Source organism: Orbicella faveolata, unplaced genomic scaffold (genome assembly GCF_042242905.1).
Source record: "Orbicella faveolata isolate gen_17 unplaced genomic scaffold, um_ofav_v1 contig_46, whole genome shotgun sequence".
Classification (NCBI taxonomy): Eukaryota; Metazoa; Cnidaria; class Anthozoa; order Scleractinia; family Merulinidae; genus Orbicella; species Orbicella faveolata.
This window is the reverse complement of record NW_028301576.1, coordinates 10,234,907-10,255,384: the sequence shown is the minus strand read 5'-3', so window position 1 is coordinate 10,255,384 and position 20,478 is coordinate 10,234,907. Positions and strand designations below refer to the sequence as shown.

The 20,478-nt window shown below is 39.8% G+C and overlaps 1 protein-coding gene across 1 annotated transcript in view; it reads left to right on the top strand.

The window, feature by feature from the left end:
* Positions 1 to 20,478, top strand: part of LOC110050515 (uncharacterized) — a 59,866-nt gene that overhangs the window by 1,613 nt on the left and 37,775 nt on the right. Inside the window, exons 4-17 of the mRNA XM_089276669.1 lie at positions 193 to 474; positions 829 to 1,110; positions 1,710 to 1,991; positions 2,346 to 2,627; positions 3,227 to 3,508; positions 3,863 to 4,144; positions 4,744 to 5,025; positions 5,380 to 5,678; positions 6,146 to 6,542; positions 11,638 to 11,952; positions 13,360 to 13,674; positions 18,294 to 18,593; positions 18,685 to 18,984; positions 20,017 to 20,388. Coding sequence (XP_089132795.1) covers positions 193 to 474; positions 829 to 1,110; positions 1,710 to 1,991; positions 2,346 to 2,627; positions 3,227 to 3,508; positions 3,863 to 4,144; positions 4,744 to 5,025; positions 5,380 to 5,678; positions 6,146 to 6,542; positions 11,638 to 11,952; positions 13,360 to 13,674; positions 18,294 to 18,593; positions 18,685 to 18,984; positions 20,017 to 20,388 — 4,272 coding nt within the window. The remainder of the gene's footprint in view (positions 1 to 192; positions 475 to 828; positions 1,111 to 1,709; positions 1,992 to 2,345; positions 2,628 to 3,226; positions 3,509 to 3,862; positions 4,145 to 4,743; positions 5,026 to 5,379; positions 5,679 to 6,145; positions 6,543 to 11,637; positions 11,953 to 13,359; positions 13,675 to 18,293; positions 18,594 to 18,684; positions 18,985 to 20,016; positions 20,389 to 20,478) is intronic.

Sequence of the window (20,478 nt, the reverse complement as noted above, 5' to 3'; positions counted from 1 at the left end):
GTTGAACACTCAAGCGCTGTTCATGAGTTGGCAAATAATTTGCTAGGATAGCCTTGGTAGCGGTAGGCGCACTGTAATTTGATGACTTAAAAATTTACTTTAAACGTAAATGCAGGCTGTGTATAGTCCCGAAATATTTTTGCGTTATTTCGAAATGTCCCCTTATTACAACACTTGTCTGCTTTTTTACAGATCCACCTGACATCACTGTTGATCCTCAAAATACAGCTGTAACAGAAGGAGATAACGTGACTTTATCTTGTAACGTTGATGGAAATCCAGCACCGTCAATATCATGGACCACAGATGGATTTCAAGTAAATACAACCATCAATTCCAGGATCAGTTTTTCAGCAGACAAGAAGCAGTTGACAATAACGAAAGTGAAAAGAACAGATAATGGTAACTATCGATGTGTGGCAAAAAACAGCCTTGGAAACGCTACATCCGATGCTGCTACAGTGGATGTACAATGTAAGTGTAGTATCTTGGTTAATAAATCGAAACCAAACCGTTGCACTATTACCAACCTACACAGAAAGGACAATAAGTCTGATTATCAATGTTGCTTTAAAGGAATCACGAGATTATTAAGCATAGTCTTGACAGTGGCTGCAGTAAACCCGTAACTTAGAGCTGATTCGTACTCATGAACTCACATAACCGATCTAACATGAAATACTTGACAAAGTATAGTGCTTATCGAATTGAGCCCATTTATGAATTCAAATTTAGATGTCATGAGAAGCATGCCGTCCCATTTCAGTTTTTTCGGGCATGCACATTGTTATGTTGACATTTCTTAGGCGGATTGTTGTATTGTTACAGATCAACCCGAGATCACTCTTCATCCAGAAAACCAAACAAAATCAGAAGGAGACAATGTGACTTTATCCTGTAACGCTACGGGAAATCCACAACCGACAATATCATGGACCAGAAATGGATTTCCTGTAAATACAAGTAACAATTCCAGTATCAGTTTTTCAGAAGACAAAAAGCTCTTGACAATAACGAATGTGAACAGGACAGACAGTGGAGAATACCGATGTCTGGCGAACAACAGCCTTGGAAATGAGACTTCCGATGTTGCTAGACTGGATGTACAGTGTAAGTGCAGTATCTTCTTATAAACATTCCTGGAAATGCATCTTCGATGTTGCTACACTGGCTATTGGGTCCAAGTAATTGATCAAGACCGAACGATGCTCTCCTTAAGTTTGCAAGCTTTGGAAAAGCTCCTCACCCCTTCCGGCTCTGGAACGAAACCAGGAAACAGAAATCAGTGACTTCTGTCTTTATGTTTTTGATTATTTAACAAGATAAACTTCATAAAATTGGCCCTTCCATAGTTTCTAGCAAACGCTTACATTGCGATAGGCTTGAACCAGGGAGGCCAAGACCCTGTTCAAATTTAACCAATGAAAACCTTGGATGTTAACACTACACTTCCGACAATTCATTCATCTAAGTAAGCTGTGCACTGCAGAAGCGACAAGTTAGTGGTCATGTTCATCGTTGAACACTCAAGCGCTGTTCATGAGTTGGCAAATAATTTGCTAGGATAGCCTTGGTAGCGGTAGGCGCACTGTAATTTGATGACTTAAAAATTTACTTTAAACGTAAATGCAGGCTGTGTATAGTCCCGAAATATTTTTGCGTTATTTCGAAATGTCCCCTTATTACAACACTTGTCTGCTTTTTTACAGATCCACCTGACATCACTGTTGATCCTCAAAATACAGCTGTAACAGAAGGAGATAACGTGACTTTATCTTGTAACGTTGATGGAAATCCAGCACCGTCAATATCATGGACCACAGATGGATTTCAAGTAAATACAACCATCAATTCCAGGATCAGTTTTTCAGCAGACAAGAAGCAGTTGACAATAACGAAAGTGAAAAGAACAGATAATGGTAACTATCGATGTGTGGCAAACAACAGCCTTGGAAACGCTGCATCCGATGCTGCTACAGTGGATGTACAATGTAAGTGTAGTATCTTGGTTAATAAATCGAAACCAAACAGTTGCACTATTACCAACCTACACAGAAAGGACAATAAGTCTGATTATCAATGTTGCTTTAAAGGAATCACGAGACTATTAAGCATAGTCCTGACAGTGGCTGCAGTAAACCCGTAACTTAGAGCTGATTCGTACTCATGAACTCACATAACCGATCTAACATGAAATACTTGACAAAGTATAGTGCTTATCGAATTGAGCCCATTTATGAATTCAAATTTAGATGTCATGAGAAGCATGCCGTCCCATTTCAGTTTTTTCGGGCATGCACATTGTTATGTTGACATTTCTTAGGCGGATTGTTGTATTGTTACAGATCAACCCGAGATCACTCTTCATCCAGAAAACCAAACAAAATCAGAAGGAGACAATGTGACTTTATCCTGTAACGCTACGGGAAATCCACAACCGACAATATCATGGACCAGAAATGGATTTCCTGTAAATACAAGTAACAATTCCAGTATCAGTTTTTCAGAAGACAAAAAGCTCTTGACAATAACGAATGTGAACAGGACAGACAGTGGAGAATACCGATGTCTGGCGAACAACAGCCTTGGAAATGAGACTTCCGATGTTGCTAGACTGGATGTACAGTGTAAGTGCAGTATCTTCTTATAAACATTCCTGGAAATGCATCTTCGATGTTGCTACACTGGCTATTGGGTCCAAGTAATTGATCAAGACCGAACGATGCTCTCCTTAAGTTTGCAAGCTTTGGAAAAGCTCCTCACCCCTTCCGGCTCTGGAACGAAACCAGGAAACAGAAATCAGTGACTTCTGTCTTTATGTTTTTGATTATTTAACAAGATAAACTTCATAAAATTGGCCCTTCCATAGTTTCTAGCAAACGCTTACATTGCGATAGGCTTGAACCAGGGAGGCCAAGACCCTGTTCAAATTTAACCAATGAAAACCTTGGATGTTAACACTACACTTCCGACAATTCATTCATCTAAGTAAGCTGTGCACTGCAGAAGCGACAAGTTAGTGGTCATGTTCATCGTTGAACACTCAAGCGCTGTTCATGAGTTGGCAAATAATTTGCTAGGATAGCCTTGGTAGCGGTAGGCGCACTGTAATTTGATGACTTAAAAATTTACTTTAAACGTAAATGCAGGCTGTGTATAGTCCCGAAATATTTTTGCGTTATTTCGAAATGTCCCCTTATTACAACACTTGTCTGCTTTTTTACAGATCCACCTGACATCACTGTTGATCCTCAAAATACAGCTGTAACAGAAGGAGATAACGTGACTTTATCTTGTAACGTTGATGGAAATCCAGCACCGTCAATATCATGGACCACAGATGGATTTCAAGTAAATACAACCATCAATTCCAGGATCAGTTTTTCAGCAGACAAGAAGCAGTTGACAATAACGAAAGTGAAAAGAACAGATAATGGTAACTATCGATGTGTGGCAAAAAACAGCCTTGGAAACGCTACATCCGATGCTGCTACAGTGGATGTACAATGTAAGTGTAGTATCTTGGTTAATAAATCGAAACCAAACCGTTGCACTATTACCAACCTACACAGAAAGGACAATAAGTCTGATTATCAATGTTGCTTTAAAGGAATCACGAGATTATTAAGCATAGTCTTGACAGTGGCTGCAGTAAACCCGTAACTTAGAGCTGATTCGTACTCATGAACTCACATAACCGATCTAACATGAAATACTTGACAAAGTATAGTGCTTATCGAATTGAGCCCATTTATGAATTCAAATTTAGATGTCATGAGAAGCATGCCGTCCCATTTCAGTTTTTTCGGGCATGCACATTGTTATGTTGACATTTCTTAGGCGGATTGTTGTATTGTTACAGATCAACCCGAGATCACTCTTCATCCAGAAAACCAAACAAAATCAGAAGGAGACAATGTGACTTTATCCTGTAACGCTACGGGAAATCCACAACCGACAATATCATGGACCAGAAATGGATTTCCTGTAAATACAAGTAACAATTCCAGTATCAGTTTTTCAGAAGACAAAAAGCTCTTGACAATAACGAATGTGAACAGGACAGACAGTGGAGAATACCGATGTCTGGCGAACAACAGCCTTGGAAATGAGACTTCCGATGTTGCTAGACTGGATGTACAGTGTAAGTGCAGTATCTTCTTATAAACATTCCTGGAAATGCATCTTCGATGTTGCTACACTGGCTATTGGGTCCAAGTAATTGATCAAGACCGAACGATGCTCTCCTTAAGTTTGCAAGCTTTGGAAAAGCTCCTCACCCCTTCCGGCTCTGGAACGAAACCAGGAAACAGAAATCAGTGACTTCTGTCTTTATGTTTTTGATTATTTAACAAGATAAACTTCATAAAATTGGCCCTTCCATAGTTTCTAGCAAACGCTTACATTGCGATAGGCTTGAACCAGGGAGGCCAAGACCCTGTTCAAATTTAACCAATGAAAACCTTGGATGTTAACACTACACTTCCGACAATTCATTCATCTAAGTAAGCTGTGCACTGCAGAAGCGACAAGTTAGTGGTCATGTTCATCGTTGAACACTCAAGCGCTGTTCATGAGTTGGCAAATAATTTGCTAGGATAGCCTTGGTAGCGGTAGGCGCACTGTAATTTGATGACTTAAAAATTTACTTTAAACGTAAATGCAGGCTGTGTATAGTCCCGAAATATTTTTGCGTTATTTCGAAATGTCCCCTTATTACAACACTTGTCTGCTTTTTTACAGATCCACCTGACATCACTGTTGATCCTCAAAATACAGCTGTAACAGAAGGAGATAACGTGACTTTATCTTGTAACGTTGATGGAAATCCAGCACCGTCAATATCATGGACTACAGATGGATTTCAAGTAAATACAACCATCAATTCCAGGATCAGTTTTTCAGCAGACAAGAAGCAGTTGACAATAACGAAAGTGAAAAGAACAGATAATGGTAACTATCGATGTGTGGCAAACAACAGCCTTGGAAACGCTACATCCGATGCTGCTACAGTGGATGTACAATGTAAGTGTAGTATCTTGGTTAATAAATCGAAACCAAACAGTTGCACTATTACCAACCTACACAGAAAGGACAATAAGTCTGATTATCAATGTTGCTTTAAAGGAATCACGAGACTATTAAGCATAGTCTTGACAGTGGCTGCAGTAAACCCGTAACTTAGAGCTGATTCGTACTCATGAACTCACATAACCGATCTAACATGAAATACTTGACAAAGTATAGTGCTTATCGAATTGAGCCCATTTATGAATTCAAATTTAGATGTCATGAGAAGCATGCCGTCCCATTTCAGTTTTTTCGGGCATGCACATTGTTATGTTGACATTTCTTAGGCGGATTGTTGTATTGTTACAGATCAACCCGAGATCACTCTTCATCCAGAAAACCAAACAAAATCAGAAGGAGACAATGTGACTTTATCCTGTAACGCTACGGGAAATCCACAACCGACAATATCATGGACCAGAAATGGATTTCCTGTAAATACAAGTAACAATTCCAGTATCAGTTTTTCAGAAGACAAAAAGCTCTTGACAATAACGAATGTGAACAGGACAGACAGTGGAGAATACCGATGTCTGGCGAACAACAGCCTTGGAAATGAGACTTCCGATGTTGCTAGACTGGATGTACAGTGTAAGTGCAGTATCTTCTTATAAACATTCCTGGAAATGCATCTTCGATGTTGCTACACTGGCTATTGGGTCCAAGTAATTGATCAAGACCGAACGATGCTCTCCTTAAGTTTGCAAGCTTTGGAAAAGCTCCTCACCCCTTCCGGCTCTGGAACGAAACCAGGAAACAGAAATCAGTGACTTCTGTCTTTATGTTTTTGATTATTTAACAAGATAAACTTCATAAAATTGGCCCTTCCATAGTTTCTAGCAAACGCTTACATTGCGATAGGCTTGAACCAGGGAGGCCAAGACCCTGTTCAAATTTAACCAATGAAAACCTTGGATGTTAACACTACACTTCCGACAATTCATTCATCTAAGTAAGCTGTGCACTGCAGAAGCGACAAGTTAGTGGTCATGTTCATCGTTGAACACTCAAGCGCTGTTCATGAGTTGGCAAATAATTTGCTAGGATAGCCTTGGTAGCGGTAGGCGCACTGTAATTTGATGACTTAAAAATTTACTTTAAACGTAAATGCAGGCTGTGTATAGTCCCGAAATATTTTTGCGTTATTTCGAAATGTCCCCTTATTACAACACTTGTCTGCTTTTTTACAGATCCACCTGACATCACTGTTGATCCTCAAAATACAGCTGTAACAGAAGGAGATAACGTGACTTTATCTTGTAACGTTGATGGAAATCCAGCACCGTCAATATCATGGACTACAGATGGATTTCAAGTAAATACAACCATCAATTCTAGGATCAGTTTTTCAGCAGACAAGAAGCAGTTGACAATAACGAAAGTGAAAAGAACAGATAATGGTAACTATCGATGTGTGGCAAACAACAGCCTTGGAAACGCTACATCCGATGCTGCTGCACTAGATGTCAATTGTAAGTATAGCATCTTGCTATAGAGTCTATATATGACATAAGGGACCGCTTTTTATAGTGGTAGGCTCTTCTCTGTCAGTTTTAAATCTTGCCATGGGGAGTTTTAGAACGTTGCTGTCTGGTTCTTTATTTCGTATCCACGGATGGAAGTTACTTGACTCTCTAGTTGCACAGTGTTAATACTGTAAAAAAACAATGAGAAGCAGTAATATTTACTTATTGACTGACTGGAATGGCCAGGCAGGAATTATTTGGCTTGAACCGATAGCCAAATATTTTCCCGGTTGGTCCAACCTCACTCAGCTATTAGCATTTTACAGGGGAGTTACATTAACCGGGGTCACTTTTAGAAACAAAACTGTCCAATCACAGTTCAGGTCACGAAAAATGAATTCAAACTTAATTGTTTTTAGCCAATTGCGAACTCGGGAGGACCGAATGGTTAGAAATACAAAACTGCCGTTACCGAAAACAAATTTACTATATTATGCATGGTAACTGAACGTCGTGAACGGCGAAAAAGGAACTGATGGGGATGTTTCCAGTGATAAAGATGGTGGAAAATTGAAAAGGTGGCAGTCTACGTCCACGGCACCAAGTTGGCTCTGATGTTTCTTGACAGAGTTCTGGATTTATGTTACGAACGCATTTCTCAGCGGCAGATCGCACAGTTAACCAGGATAGCTTGCACCTTGTCCGCCGTTCATCCCTTAGATGTACCGAGTGAACTCTTTATAACTAAATGCGCCAGGTCAGATCTTTCATGTCTCACAAAACGTTAAGTGTAACACCTTAGGAATAACAACAGCAAATAATGTTGCCCTGAATGATACATACTTTGATCTGGTAAGCGATCTCAATCCAGCAACACTGCACATTTTTGACAAATGCAGCGTTCTAAAAATAACGGCAAATCGACATTTTGGAAGCAGTTACGTCAGCCAAGCGGCATTTGAATTTCAAAAATATGCCTTCAACGCAACATACACATTATTTACATCTGCTGCATTGGGTTCAAGGAGTGGATTATATAAACATTATGCTCTTGTTTTTTGAGGAGGCAGTTGAACTGCAAAAAACGATTGGTCTGCAATCTAGAACGGGGATACACACTGTAATCATGGAAAACTGTGGTTTTTACCATGGACATTTTGTGGAGCCACTGTTAACTGGCCTGCATGCAGGGTACGAGCAGTGAACCTCTCGTGAAACAAAGAAGTCTAAACTTCAACGGGTTTACATGTGAAAGGTCATTGCCTTGTCTTGTGTTTGGTGGAGTTTGATCCTTTTCTTTTTGTTTCTGTTTTAGGGTACATTGGTTGTTGTTGTAAATATAATCAACGGAAGTGTAAAACTTAGTCGCTAGTCCGGTTTTAACGTTAATTCTATTTATGAAATATACTGGCAGATGATGAAACCTATGGCTTTTATAGTCCTTTAATATACTACCGTAAACGGTAAGCTATGCCCCATTGTTGCTTGTATTGAAAAAGAGAACAAAAAACTAAAATGGTCACGAGTGAGATAGCGAGCCTCCAGGAACATGCTTCAGTGATAACTGCAGTTTAAACCAAACTGAGGATATTCTCCTTCTTTCACAGTAAATAATATATCGACAGGTTATTGCTATCCCTCTAACTCTGTGCCACATAAAGGGCCAAGGTCTTGGAATCGGTTCAGGCATCCCAGTAATCTCACTGGAAGAGGAATGGATTCAAATCACTGGTATATATGTTTGTGTTAATCTTAACTCAACCTAAGCAATGGAAACGACACATTTTCCTCGAAATTTCATGAACTCCAATTTTTAGCGAAATCTCAGTGTCAAAACCTCACGAAACTAAAAGAATCAAGTACTTATTTGAAAACCCTCCTCTGAACATTCTATAGCTAGAGATCCATGGGCCAAAATTTTGTGTGTGACGTTCAGTCTCATGCCGCGTAATCCTCATCAATGAGATCGTATTTTTAATAAGAAAATAACTTTCGACAAACCAATACAATAGAAAATGTAAACTTACCAAAGGACAGTAATTTTACTCTTCAGTTCCAAAACTAGCCTGTAAATGTGTTCTGCAAAGCTCGTCGGAAGATGTCTAACTACTTTACCCGCGTTTATCACCATTACTGCGTAAGGGTAATGTAAGTTATACATCTCAGGAAAAAAGTCGAAAATATCTCCAATGCGGACTTCCTGAAAAATAAACATGGTGACCCTACACAACAGCATTTTTAACAGAAATTGCTCTCATGCCTGAGACACGTTTTCAATTTTCTCTCAGTCTAGAAATAGAAGCCTGCTGAATTCATTCAACTTCCGTCACTGGTAATGAACTGGCTCCTATCTGTCTGAGAGAAAACGAATGTTGATTGACTGAAGGTGAATTTGACATTTGTCAAGCTGAAAACTGCGCGCTGCCGGTGTTAAAGAAGCAGCATTCGAAAGTTGTTCTTCATTTTGACCATTTGCCGTAAACATGACCTTTTCATGCAGAGCGAAATTTCTACGTGGCCATCTTTAATCCCTTGCAGCTGGATCTCAAATATCTTGCGAAAGATTTTGGGGACAGAGAATTTACAACAAAAGAATCGCTAAAATACATCTATAGTTCTGTTTCCATCCCCACTTAAACTGCCTTAAGCGAAAAAAAAATTCTGCTTAAGGAAAATGAACAGTTGCCGGACAAAGACATCACACAAGAGCCTTGGAGTGGTACTAAAACTCAATCTGCCGCGCATACTGTGGATAGTGCGAAGTCGTCAACGAGTTTCCATGCAAGGGAAAGAGAAACGCGTTTCTAATGATACCCATTTTTCTGAAGCGCGAATTGCAAGCGCCCAACAAGGGTAAACTCGGTTGCAACGACAAGCCGGTGACTATGAGCGAGGGGCCCCCAAACAAGCAAAGACCCACTCGAATTGCCCTCTCACTAGGCATTAAAAGAAATATTGTAAAACCCGACTTGTCCTGGGATCACCCAGTGCAGTCTCCAGGGTAAACACCCGGAAATCGCAGAGCGAATTTCTGAATTTCAAAGCAGCAAGGGAAAAAGCTAGTAACAGGTCTTTTTGGAATCATGAAACCACTACTGGAGAAGAGACAGATCGCCTTATTTTAGATCGTGATTTCATGACTCGGAAGAAAGCACCAGACAACAAAATTCCGGTCGGCGAAAAAAAACTGACAGTTGCCCTTAATAATCGAGGGATTCGCAAGGAGGAACATCCAGCCATTGCAACTAGCCCTGGAAGAGACGCATCGGGAAGCGAAACACCGATTCATGATGTTATGAAATTCACTTCAAGTCTAAGGCTCGATTTTTCGCTTTAGAGAATTGTAGAATTGAACAGGGTGGTTCCGGAAGACCGAACAAGTGAAAGTCGGAAGCTGAAAAGGCTGTTGAGTTGAAAGTAGTTCGATATAGTTCTATTTCTTGCGTAGTAGATAGTGGCATTTCTGACATAGACCGCTGAACGTGTGAAGTAACGAAACATGACGTTGAGTTATATATTTCAAACTAGGTGGAGGCTCTGTTGTTCGTTATAGTTTATGACAATTTTAAAGTTGTTCTTGCCGCCGGAAGTATAGGTAAACGCTGAGATTGAGTTATGTATTTTCCATAAAGTAATTCTATGAGGTTTGCGGTGTTCCGCACATGTAATATCTCGACTGTATAAGATATACACGTTGTATGAAACAAAATAGTTGAAGTCTTACTTGGAGTTGAATTGCTTTAATTTCCAAAGCGCATAACCGCTATCGATTACGCCGAGATTTTTCGGCGTGCGCTTCCAAAGGGCTAATCTGGCAAATAACGGGTGTAGTGCCAGAAAAGTTGATCGTTGTTAACGCAGTGGGATTATAAAGTTCTTAGGTTTCGTAGAGCCCTGGTAATAAAATTCATTACGGTCACTATCATCGCTCATTTTGAAAAAAAACACGTGACGTCATGCATTGCGTGCGAGAAAGCAAGATTAAATTAGGAGCTCTTTTACCGGTTGCTTATCGACCTTTGTTTGTCATACTTTTTTGGCCCTAGGCTTATGCTATGTATACCAAAGTGGTCAAAGCCTTTCAAGTGCTGAAGTGGTTTTCGTTTCTTCTCAGGGTTACTTGCGTCCGCTCAAACATGTGTTTAACCCTAGTACCGATGAAATATGACAAAGATATTGCGATAAACAACCGGTAAAAGAGCTCTAATTTACTCTTGCTTTCTCGCACGCGATATATGGCGTCACATGAGCGCGCGCTTAAATAAAGGGCATGCACAATTCAATTCCCGTCCAAGGTTGTGAAAGCCAGTCTTAGATCGAGGATTGCTCGAAAACGTACTGTACAAATCACGAGAAAATTTTCACAGTTGATTTGTAGGTGTGAATCACGTTTGGAGCCAAAATTTAGAAAAAAATCTGAGGTAGATTTTAAGCTATTTCTGATTTCTCATTTCCTTAGTCTGCAAAAAATCTGTCTCACAGATTTTTATTTTACTTTGCATAAATGTTAAATCAGAGCCAATTTCTTATTCCTGGAAGTTTGAGGTAGGGTCATACGGGTAGATTTTGAGAAAAACGTAATTTAACCTACGAGTGCCCACTCTTTCCTTAGGTACTCGGTCGTTCATTTTGGCTATTTGTTGGCGTTTAATTGGTCAAGTTTCACATAGAATGATAAACGACTAACAAAAGTAGGCACCGTCCTTAGAGTAGTTCTTTCTACCCTAATAATTGCTAAGGTTTTAACAATTTCAGCGAGTGTATTTAATATCTGCCCCAGTAACCCAGTTGCCCCTGCCAAGGCAGGCCTTGAAACCTCGGGCTACATGTAAGGGTGGCTTCTATGGTTTAGTTGAACCTCTAAGGGTGGCTTATATGGTTTAGCTGAACCTCCCAAACTGAAACAACGTACTACTGAAACAAAAAAAGCTATTTTAAATTCGGTTGATAGATATAATACCAATACTTCCCAAATCCAGTTTGATCTGAGAAAAGTGGATGACTGCCCGTTTTAATTCATTTTATGTTTTACTTCATTCCACTTTATTTTTTTTTTCTATTAACTGAGACAATTTCACAACTAACTGAAACAATTTCACAGTTGCAGTTGCGCCAGAAATGACGATTATTGGTGGTCAAGAACAGTTTGTGATAGAAGGAAGATTATTGCTTCTGACATGCCAGTACAATGCTTTGCCACCAGTGTCTGAGGTGCAGTGGAACAAAAATGGAACAGTAATAGCAAGAAATGATAGTGTGGAGATTAATGACTCAAGAGTAACTATTCCACATTACAATCAAAGCCAAGTACAATTGGAAATAAATGCAACTACACCACAAGACGCTGGGAATTACACCTGTCTTGTTGTCAATGATGTTGGTAACTCATCAGATGCAGCATCAATTATCATTCAAGGTGTGTGTGACTACGGATTAAAATTTTCAAAAACTATCAGCTAAGAGTCCACACAGAAGTAAGTCATTTATGAAACTGATTACTGTAGATCGTACGTGTTTCAATGTGCATTAAAGTAACCATTAAAGCGCGCGTGATTGACGTGCAAATCGCATGGGTATCCCATTACAGGTATCCAATGGGCCGTTTCCGCGTTGCCTTTAGCCTCTGTGTCAAAACGAGTCTTCGTGCGAAATCATTCATATGACAATGAGTTACGTCTACAGATTCATTTTCATGCAACTTAAGGACGGTTCCTACTTTTGTTAGCGCCCACACGTTCTGCGCATCACGCAAGGCATGGTTGAAGCGCCACGCGCCGGCTGGGTTGACATTGACGCAATCAACTACGCTACCAAGTACGCGACTAAAACGAAAGCAAAATTTCCCTACCGTGACCAAATCAAGTTTAATGAACCTGTACTTAAACCAGGAACACCAAAATAGCAGCATATCGCTAACACCTAACTGTTAACGTCTTCCAGCTGAAAAACTGGCTGTTACTAGTCGAAAATTATACTGAAATCCAACTGTAAACATGTACCTGCGGATGGCATACTGCGCGCGCAAAACAAGTGCAAGATACGCAGATGTTTTACTTACTGGGGAGATGACAGAAAAAAGTGTAGCGGGCACGGTAAAACTTTTCAAAAAAGATTAATAACTTTAAAAAATGCAAAACAGAAATGAAAAGCCTATTCAACAAGTGATTAGTTTCTGGTTGTGAGCAAAAGATATTTAGACTGCATGTCAGAGACGCTAAAAGCGCTTTTGCAACGATTTTATTATTAAAAACATACCAAAGACGGTTTTTATGTTACCATTTACCACGTATTTTAAGATCTTTATAAGTGTGTTTGCTTTTCTATATGAAAAGTCAAATTCTAAGGAAATCTGTGAAGAATTAAAACATCCTTTCCATCCTTTTTCAGAAAAATGCTGATGTCAGCATTTTTGCTTACATTCAAGGCTAATTATGTCGAAAAATGCGCGGCTACCCCAATTTTTCCTTGTGGATTCCAATAGCCCTTGCAAAGATCTACTTTTTCCGCGTGGTCCTAACCTGGCGCAAAAACCTTTGTATCTAGTAGGCACCGACCTTTAAACTTATTTTCATGAGAAGGGTTTTTCCACGAGACTCGTTTTGAAACAGAGGCACAAGGTAACTCGGAAATGGCCTATTAAAAAGAATTGTTATGGGAAACCTGTGATTGGACACCCTCGTGATCGGTGCAGATTACGTGGTGAATAAGTGCGTGGGGAACCAATCACAATAAAGAATTTTGTTATAGATGCAATTAATGATAAAACACTTTTTATCGTACATGGGTTGTTCTTGAAAAGAGTGTCTATAAATTAACTCTACAGTGAAACCACACCCACCGCTGAATGTGTCAGTTGACTCAAAGAGCTCTCGAATAGTGGTTATTTCCTGGATTGCTGGTTTTGATGGAAACAGTGCAATTCAAAACTACACAGTGAAGAGAAGTCAAGATAATGAAGTGTTTGTAGATGCTGTCTGTCAAGGATCTCTGTCAGATAGTTCCTGTGTGGTGTCCAATACAAGTGCTTCTTTTGGGAACCTCTTACCTCGGACAACATACTACTTTAACGTGTTTGCAAGAAACATGGTTGGCACTAGTGATGGGAGCTCTGTAGTGAATGCTACCACAGATGAAGAAGGTGCTGTGCATGAATATAAATAATGCAGTTGTTTAAAATGTTACCAGTTGCAATTGATTATATCTTAAGAATTTTACTTTAGAGGGGGAAAGAACACAAGCGAATTTGAATTGAGTTTTGTAACGTTGTGGTGAGGTTTTCTATCTATAGTCTTTGTCTTCTGTGTCGAGTTTGAATAATCTCAAACTACACAGAACATAATTCGTACTTCAGTTAAATTTCAATCCTGGGTTAGCGTTTTTCGGCTTCCCAACAACCCGGCCCTGAATATAGCCCGCGATATGGTCATGCGACACTGGTCAGCGGATACTTTGCTTTGACGAGTGTCAATTAACCACAACGTCATAAAAATTCTTGTTTTCGGCCATTTCAATTTCAGGAGAACGGGAAAACAAACAGCGGTAACAAACATAACAAATAGGTTACGCATGGTATATTAACAAGACGTTTCGTATGCTACAACATACATCTTTAGAAGTGACGGTCACAAAATATGACAAGATTTAAAAATTAAAGAAGCGCAGCCAGGATGAGTCATAATCAAAATTACAATAAAAACGTTCGCTGGCTAAAAATTTTCAAAAACGAACATGAGCTTTCGGCTGTCGATCTACAGCCTTGACGGATAAAAAATGGAATGCAAAATGATAAAATATATGCAAGAAAAGGTGAGATAAAAATAAGGAGAAGAACAAAAGCGAAAGTAAATTAGGTGACTATTGTGTAAAAAGAATACTATACTGGTTTGGAATCGGCTTAGAATTATTGTCAGCATGCTTGGTCATAATCTATGCGATGGTCGAATGACCATGCATGTTTCGCAATGTTTGATTCATTAGCGCATGTTTTGACATTCCTGATATGTTCTTTCTTAGGAGTTTCAAAACACCGGCCGGTTTCGCCTACATAACACCAATTTATAAAATACCCTGTGCCGATTGTAATCACGTTTGGTTGATGTTCAATAGATGGTCTGAATTTGGGAGAATTTGGGACAAGGAAATTTTTCTTTGGAGGCTTGGCACACCTCTACGACCCAGCATGCCGACAATGATTCTAAGCCGATTCCAAACCAGTATAGTATTCTTTTTAAACAATAGACAGAGGGCAGCATTTTCAATAAATAATAAATAAAATAAATAAATAAATCACTCTATTTAAGTGTCCAAGTGGTTTAGCACTGCTGTACTAATTGTGGACACTGAAATAAGCAAACAAATATTGTAAATTAAACAGAAACTCGTTAAAAATACCAACTGGCTGGAGGTTGGCCAGTTGGCTATTTACAAAGCGTGGAGGAGTTGATTCTGGGACCTCCAGACACAAATCCAGCTGTGGAAGGGAGGAGGATTTGAACCTGGGACCTCTGGATTACAAATCCAGCGTCCTAACCATTAGGCCACACCGCTTCCACAAAGCCCGAGGTCACAGTTTTTCACTATACGAACCGACCTTAAGCTGGCCAATAACACGTTTATTTTTTTTTCCTGCGGTAAATTGCCTCACAAGTTGGTTTGTTTACGCAAATTTGTCATTGAATCGGCTTACGCGCCGTCTGGGAGTGTCCCGATAAGTCAGCCTGCGGTAAATTGCCTCACAAGTTGGTTTGTTTACGGAACTTTGTCATTGAATCGGCTTACGCGCCGTCTGGGAGTGTCCCTGATAAATCAACCTCAGGGCTGATTAGAAGTTTTTAGACACTATAATAAAGTTGATTGATTGATTGATTGATTGATTGATTGATTGATTGATTGATTGATTGATTGATTGATTGATTGATTGATTTGATTGCTTCGCAAAAAATCTAACGAGCGAACGAGCGAGTAACTCAGATACTAGACAAACAACTTTAAAATGTATTAAAAAACAGATTTATTTCGAACTACTTTATGCCAGTTGCGTTTAGTTCACCAGTTAAGTTCTCCGAAATTATTTTTCCGGTGTGAAATTTCGTGCAAAGTTTGAAGTTGTACTACAAAAATTTCTGTCGGTCGTTGCGAATCACTAAAAGATATGACTTTTCTACCGTAAATTGAGTAGCAGATAGCGAGAAAATTCGTTAAGTGTATTCCACAGAAATTGTCTGAGAGACAGCAATTCAACCGTCAGAGAGGTAAACTCGACTGAAATTAACTCATTTTTTTTTCCTTAAAATTGTACAGAGAGAGACTCACAGGATTACGCGCCATTACAACGCCGAGCTCCAAACAGGCAAACAAACTCTCACAACTTCAAAACACTCAAATGAATTTCCTTACAGTGACTCTCCCTATCACTTAAAGGTGAATAGAGTTAAACTTGCGTTGATTAATTGTCTATGGAAGTGCAAAAAGGGCGAAAGATTAACGATTACCGCTACATCGCTCACGAAAATAGATCAACACTACAGATTCCGCCCGCTTGGGGGTCCGGATGAGAAAATTTCGCCCTCTCTTGCCTAGTTCCTAGGCCTCAATATTTCGCCGCGGTCAATCGTTTCGGGTCACGTTGTCCGGGGGGAAAAGTGCGGCCTAGACAAAAACCTGAGAGTAGCTTTCTAATTTAGTTATTTAACTATAGTTTGACCGCAATGCAATAAACAAGAATTCGCTCGTACTGGTGTCTTGTGCCCAACAAGTTTTGTGAAAGTTAATTAGCTTGCGAAATTAAACTTAACTTTACATGTACGGTAATTTCTATACGTACATTTTTGCAAGAACCACTTAACCACAGGCTTATTTACTAAATGAGAACTACAGCAACCTTTTCTAGAATTCTCTTTCATATATGGAGATAAAAACAACAACAACAACAACAAGTCAGATCGTTCCGCGCCGGCCTTTGACTTTGCACTCAGATCACAAAGCAGCGACACAATTAATATTTAATCAGGACAAGCGCTATTAGATCTGAACTCTGTGAAACATATAAATTCCACAGATGTCTAAAGTCAAATTCGTACAGGAGCGAAATATTCAAAAAAGTCGGAACTATTAAAACATTCCGTAGTTGGACAGAAATTGTAGGTCACAACCTGTTAGCTTTCGAAACTTGATAAAATTTGTCGCGTAGGCTTCCAGTTGAGGTGCATGTCAAATTAAAGATTTTGAGTGACAAGCATAATAATAGTTCTAACCGTAAGTTCCAAGGAAGTTGCTCTTCTGACAAACTTCAGCAAACTTGCTAAAGATACAGTTTTCCAATCCTACGAGTTACAATAATCAGCATCTTCTCCGACAGAGTTATTTGGTGAGAGTGATTGAAGTTGTCAGGATAGCAAAGTCGATCGAGTAAATGAGCCCCTTCAGTTTCCTGCTGTACACAAAAATTTACGAAAGAACAGGAATTAAAATCTCTAAAGCTTAGCCAAAATCAACAAAAGCATTCTGGGACTGACCCAAACGCATACGCAGTCTGTTATTGTCCAAGGTACTCCGGGCCAATCGTCTGGGATACGTCATCGAAATCGATTCACCGTAAAGGCCTCGGAAAAAGCCGTAGGGAACTAGGCAACGCCCGCTCCAGGCGGCAGGTATATTTTCCAGGTTGCAGGTTGCAGGTTAAAACGACTTGTACATTTGAGTTGAAGTTGAATAAATCCCCAGTATAAAGGCTAACCGAAGTGCTAAGTAGACTCGCGTGGACTTAAAAGTCGATAATTCAACCTGCAATCTGCAACCTGCGACCTGCAACCTGCAAAACATGCCTGCCCCGCTCCAGGAACCAATCAGACTGCAGTATCTGTTGAATTCCACTCGCTCACGAGCTGAGAAAAAGGTAAATGCCAGTTATTGTCATCCGATGCATTTGAGAAACACGTTCAAGGTATGTGTTTTCGTCACATAATCTGTCCGGTGTGTCACAAACTAGTCACAGTCGTGTCGTCAAAGTATTGATAGTCTTGGCATTGACGGATAGAAACCCAGAACCGACCAATGACGGATGACAAAGTTAACACGAGTCTTTCAGCCAACACCATTACAGATAAACGTGTCATGATGATTAATTCACCTTCACATTTCATTACCGAGCTTAAAATTCACCATCTTTATTAACTTATCACTACTCACGATGACTTCGATAGCGTTGATCCTAGCAGTATGCAGGATACCTGTCATGTATCAACTCAGTTCAATGACCTTGCGCTTCATGAGTTCTCGTAGCTCAGTGGATAGAGTCCCCGCCCGGTGTTCGGGAGGTCATGGGGTCGATTCCTGTCGGGGACTCAGAATGCTTTCTTTGTTCCACGCTCGTGTGATGTTGGTTAATTCACCTTCACAATAATTTGATACTGTTCACGTGAATAAAGTTTTTCATAAACAATCACGGTAAATTCAAAGTTTTAGAAGCCGAGGTTCACACAATTTAAGACAAACCGACTAAAAACAGGGTTCATCAGTGTCCAAGTTAGTGATAATTTGTTGTTTGTTTATTTATTTTATTTCTCCAGCCCTAAAACTTGTAATTGACCACTATTCAGTATTTCCCACAAAGTAAGTGTCACTTGGCAAGGACAGCTAGCTTTAGAAAGTCACTAGGTTGTGATTTTCTAAGCGCATTCGAAATTCATTAATAGGATCGTATACTCCACTCGCATAATTCCTTGAAAGATAACCCGGTGGTTTCACCTTCCATATCAGAACCTGATGGTGTTCCACAAAATGTGAGAGGACAGAACAGCAGCTCCACCAGCATCTTAGTCATGTGGGATGAAGTTCCAGCTGATCAACAGAATGGTGTCATCACGGGTTACACCATTACTTACGAGTCACAAACAGAGCATGACAATGGGAATGTTCAAGTCAATGACTCTGTTCGTCAGACAGAATTGACAAATCTAAAGGAGTACGTCAACTATAATATCACAGTGTTTGCATCTACTGTCAAAGGAGATGGACCCGCCAGTGATCCTCCCATTGTCGTTAAAACTGACCAGGATAGTAAGTAGATTTCCTTATCAAGTTTCCTTTTGATCGCTAGGGTAGTTGCTTGCAGACTTATGCTATTTCATAACTTCGATTTCTGTATCAGAACCCGATGGTGCTCCACAAAATGTGAGAGGACAGAACAGCAGCTCCACCAGCATCTTAGTCATGTGGGATAAAGTTCCAGCCGATCAACAGAATGGTGTTATCACGGGTTACACCATTACTTACAAGTCACAAACAGAGAATGACAATGGGAATGTTCTAGCTGGTCCTGATGATCGTCAAAAGGAATTGATCAATCTAAAGGAGTACGTCAACTACAATATCACAGTGTTTGCATCTACTGTCAAAGGAGATGGACCCGTCAGTGATCCTCCCATTGTTGTTAGAACTGACCAGGATAGTAAGTAGATTTCTTTATCAAGTTTCCCTTTGCTCGTTAGGGTAATTGCTCGCAGACTTATGCTATTTCATTAAAATACTGGCCAGTAAAGGTAACCTGTGAAACTCCGATTTTATTTTTAGGTCGACGTAACTAACCACTTCTGAATTGCCAGGCTAGTACAGAACTTGCCTGGATTTCATGGTCACACAGTTTGTAATTTACGGCTTGATCATTTCTCTGAGCTTAAAATCATCTTGAAGTAGTAAACACTTGTTGTTTGCCCTTTGGCCATTTGAAAAATACAACTAGCGCAATTTAATTTACATGCCAAATTTCAACTGATTTTAGAAGGTCATAACTCTTCTAGTATACGAGTCTCTCAACAAATAAGAGGTTCAAAAGAAAGAGCTTTGCTATGGGTATATCATATCTAAATGGTTAGTTTGGCCCGTGAAAATTAAGCACACTATACCAAAAAGTACAAAGGGAATTTTGACCATTTGCCGCTATTTTAAGACGACCGAACGAAAACTTCGATTTCGCAGTCATCTTCATAAACATAATTCGGCATTTTATTCGCGTGGCCTGATATACATTAATCAGGGCTTTTTAAGGCGGCTCCAGAACATTAATAACCATCACATCACATAACAATAGTCTTGTTCTCATCTATGTCGCGGTCGTTCGTGACTCAGAATGCTTTCTCGTTAATGAGTGAGTCAATAACTTTCTTTGTATAAGTCAGTGGATTCTCATTCGAAGGGCGAAACAGGAAGGTGACCAGGAAAAGCCGCTGCTTGTTTTTATATGCTCGACAATAATTTAGGAAATAGAAGTGATTGAATTGATGGGAGGCTGGTATTGGGATAGTTATTTTGAATTAATGTAATTAGTGACAGTCCGTGTCAAATATCAAAGGTACTTTATATGGGTATTAGCATTTTTGTTTTCGCGTGGCCTGATTCGCATCGATCAAGGCTTTTTAGGGCGGCTACAGAACATTAATGTCCATCACATTTAGTGTTGAATTACGTTCTGTGATGTTTTCAGCTTCTTCCAGTATGATTGACGCCACTCCTATGTGTATCTGTCCTTGCAATCCTACTTCAACGAGATCACAAAGTACCTCGTGGCTATATCATTCAACGAGTAGTGCAATCATTACATCCAGCACTTCTGACCAGAGTTCTTCATCCATCTACATCTTAACGACCACTGCAACCGCTGCATTACAAAATGCATCCTTACCATATCATTCAACGAGTGGTGCAATCAGTACATCCAGCACTTCTGACCAGAGTTCTCAATTCTCCGACATCTTAACGACCACTGCAACCAATACAACTAGTGCCTCTGCCTCTTTGAGTTCCTCTGTATGTTATTGTCCCTGCAGCACCACATCTTCGACATCTTATATGTTGTGTAAGTATGCGTATTGAAAGAGATTAGCTCACAGCCAAAGTTTCCTACCAAGCTGAAATGTGAAAAACGCTATGAGAGTTGGCGGCCTAT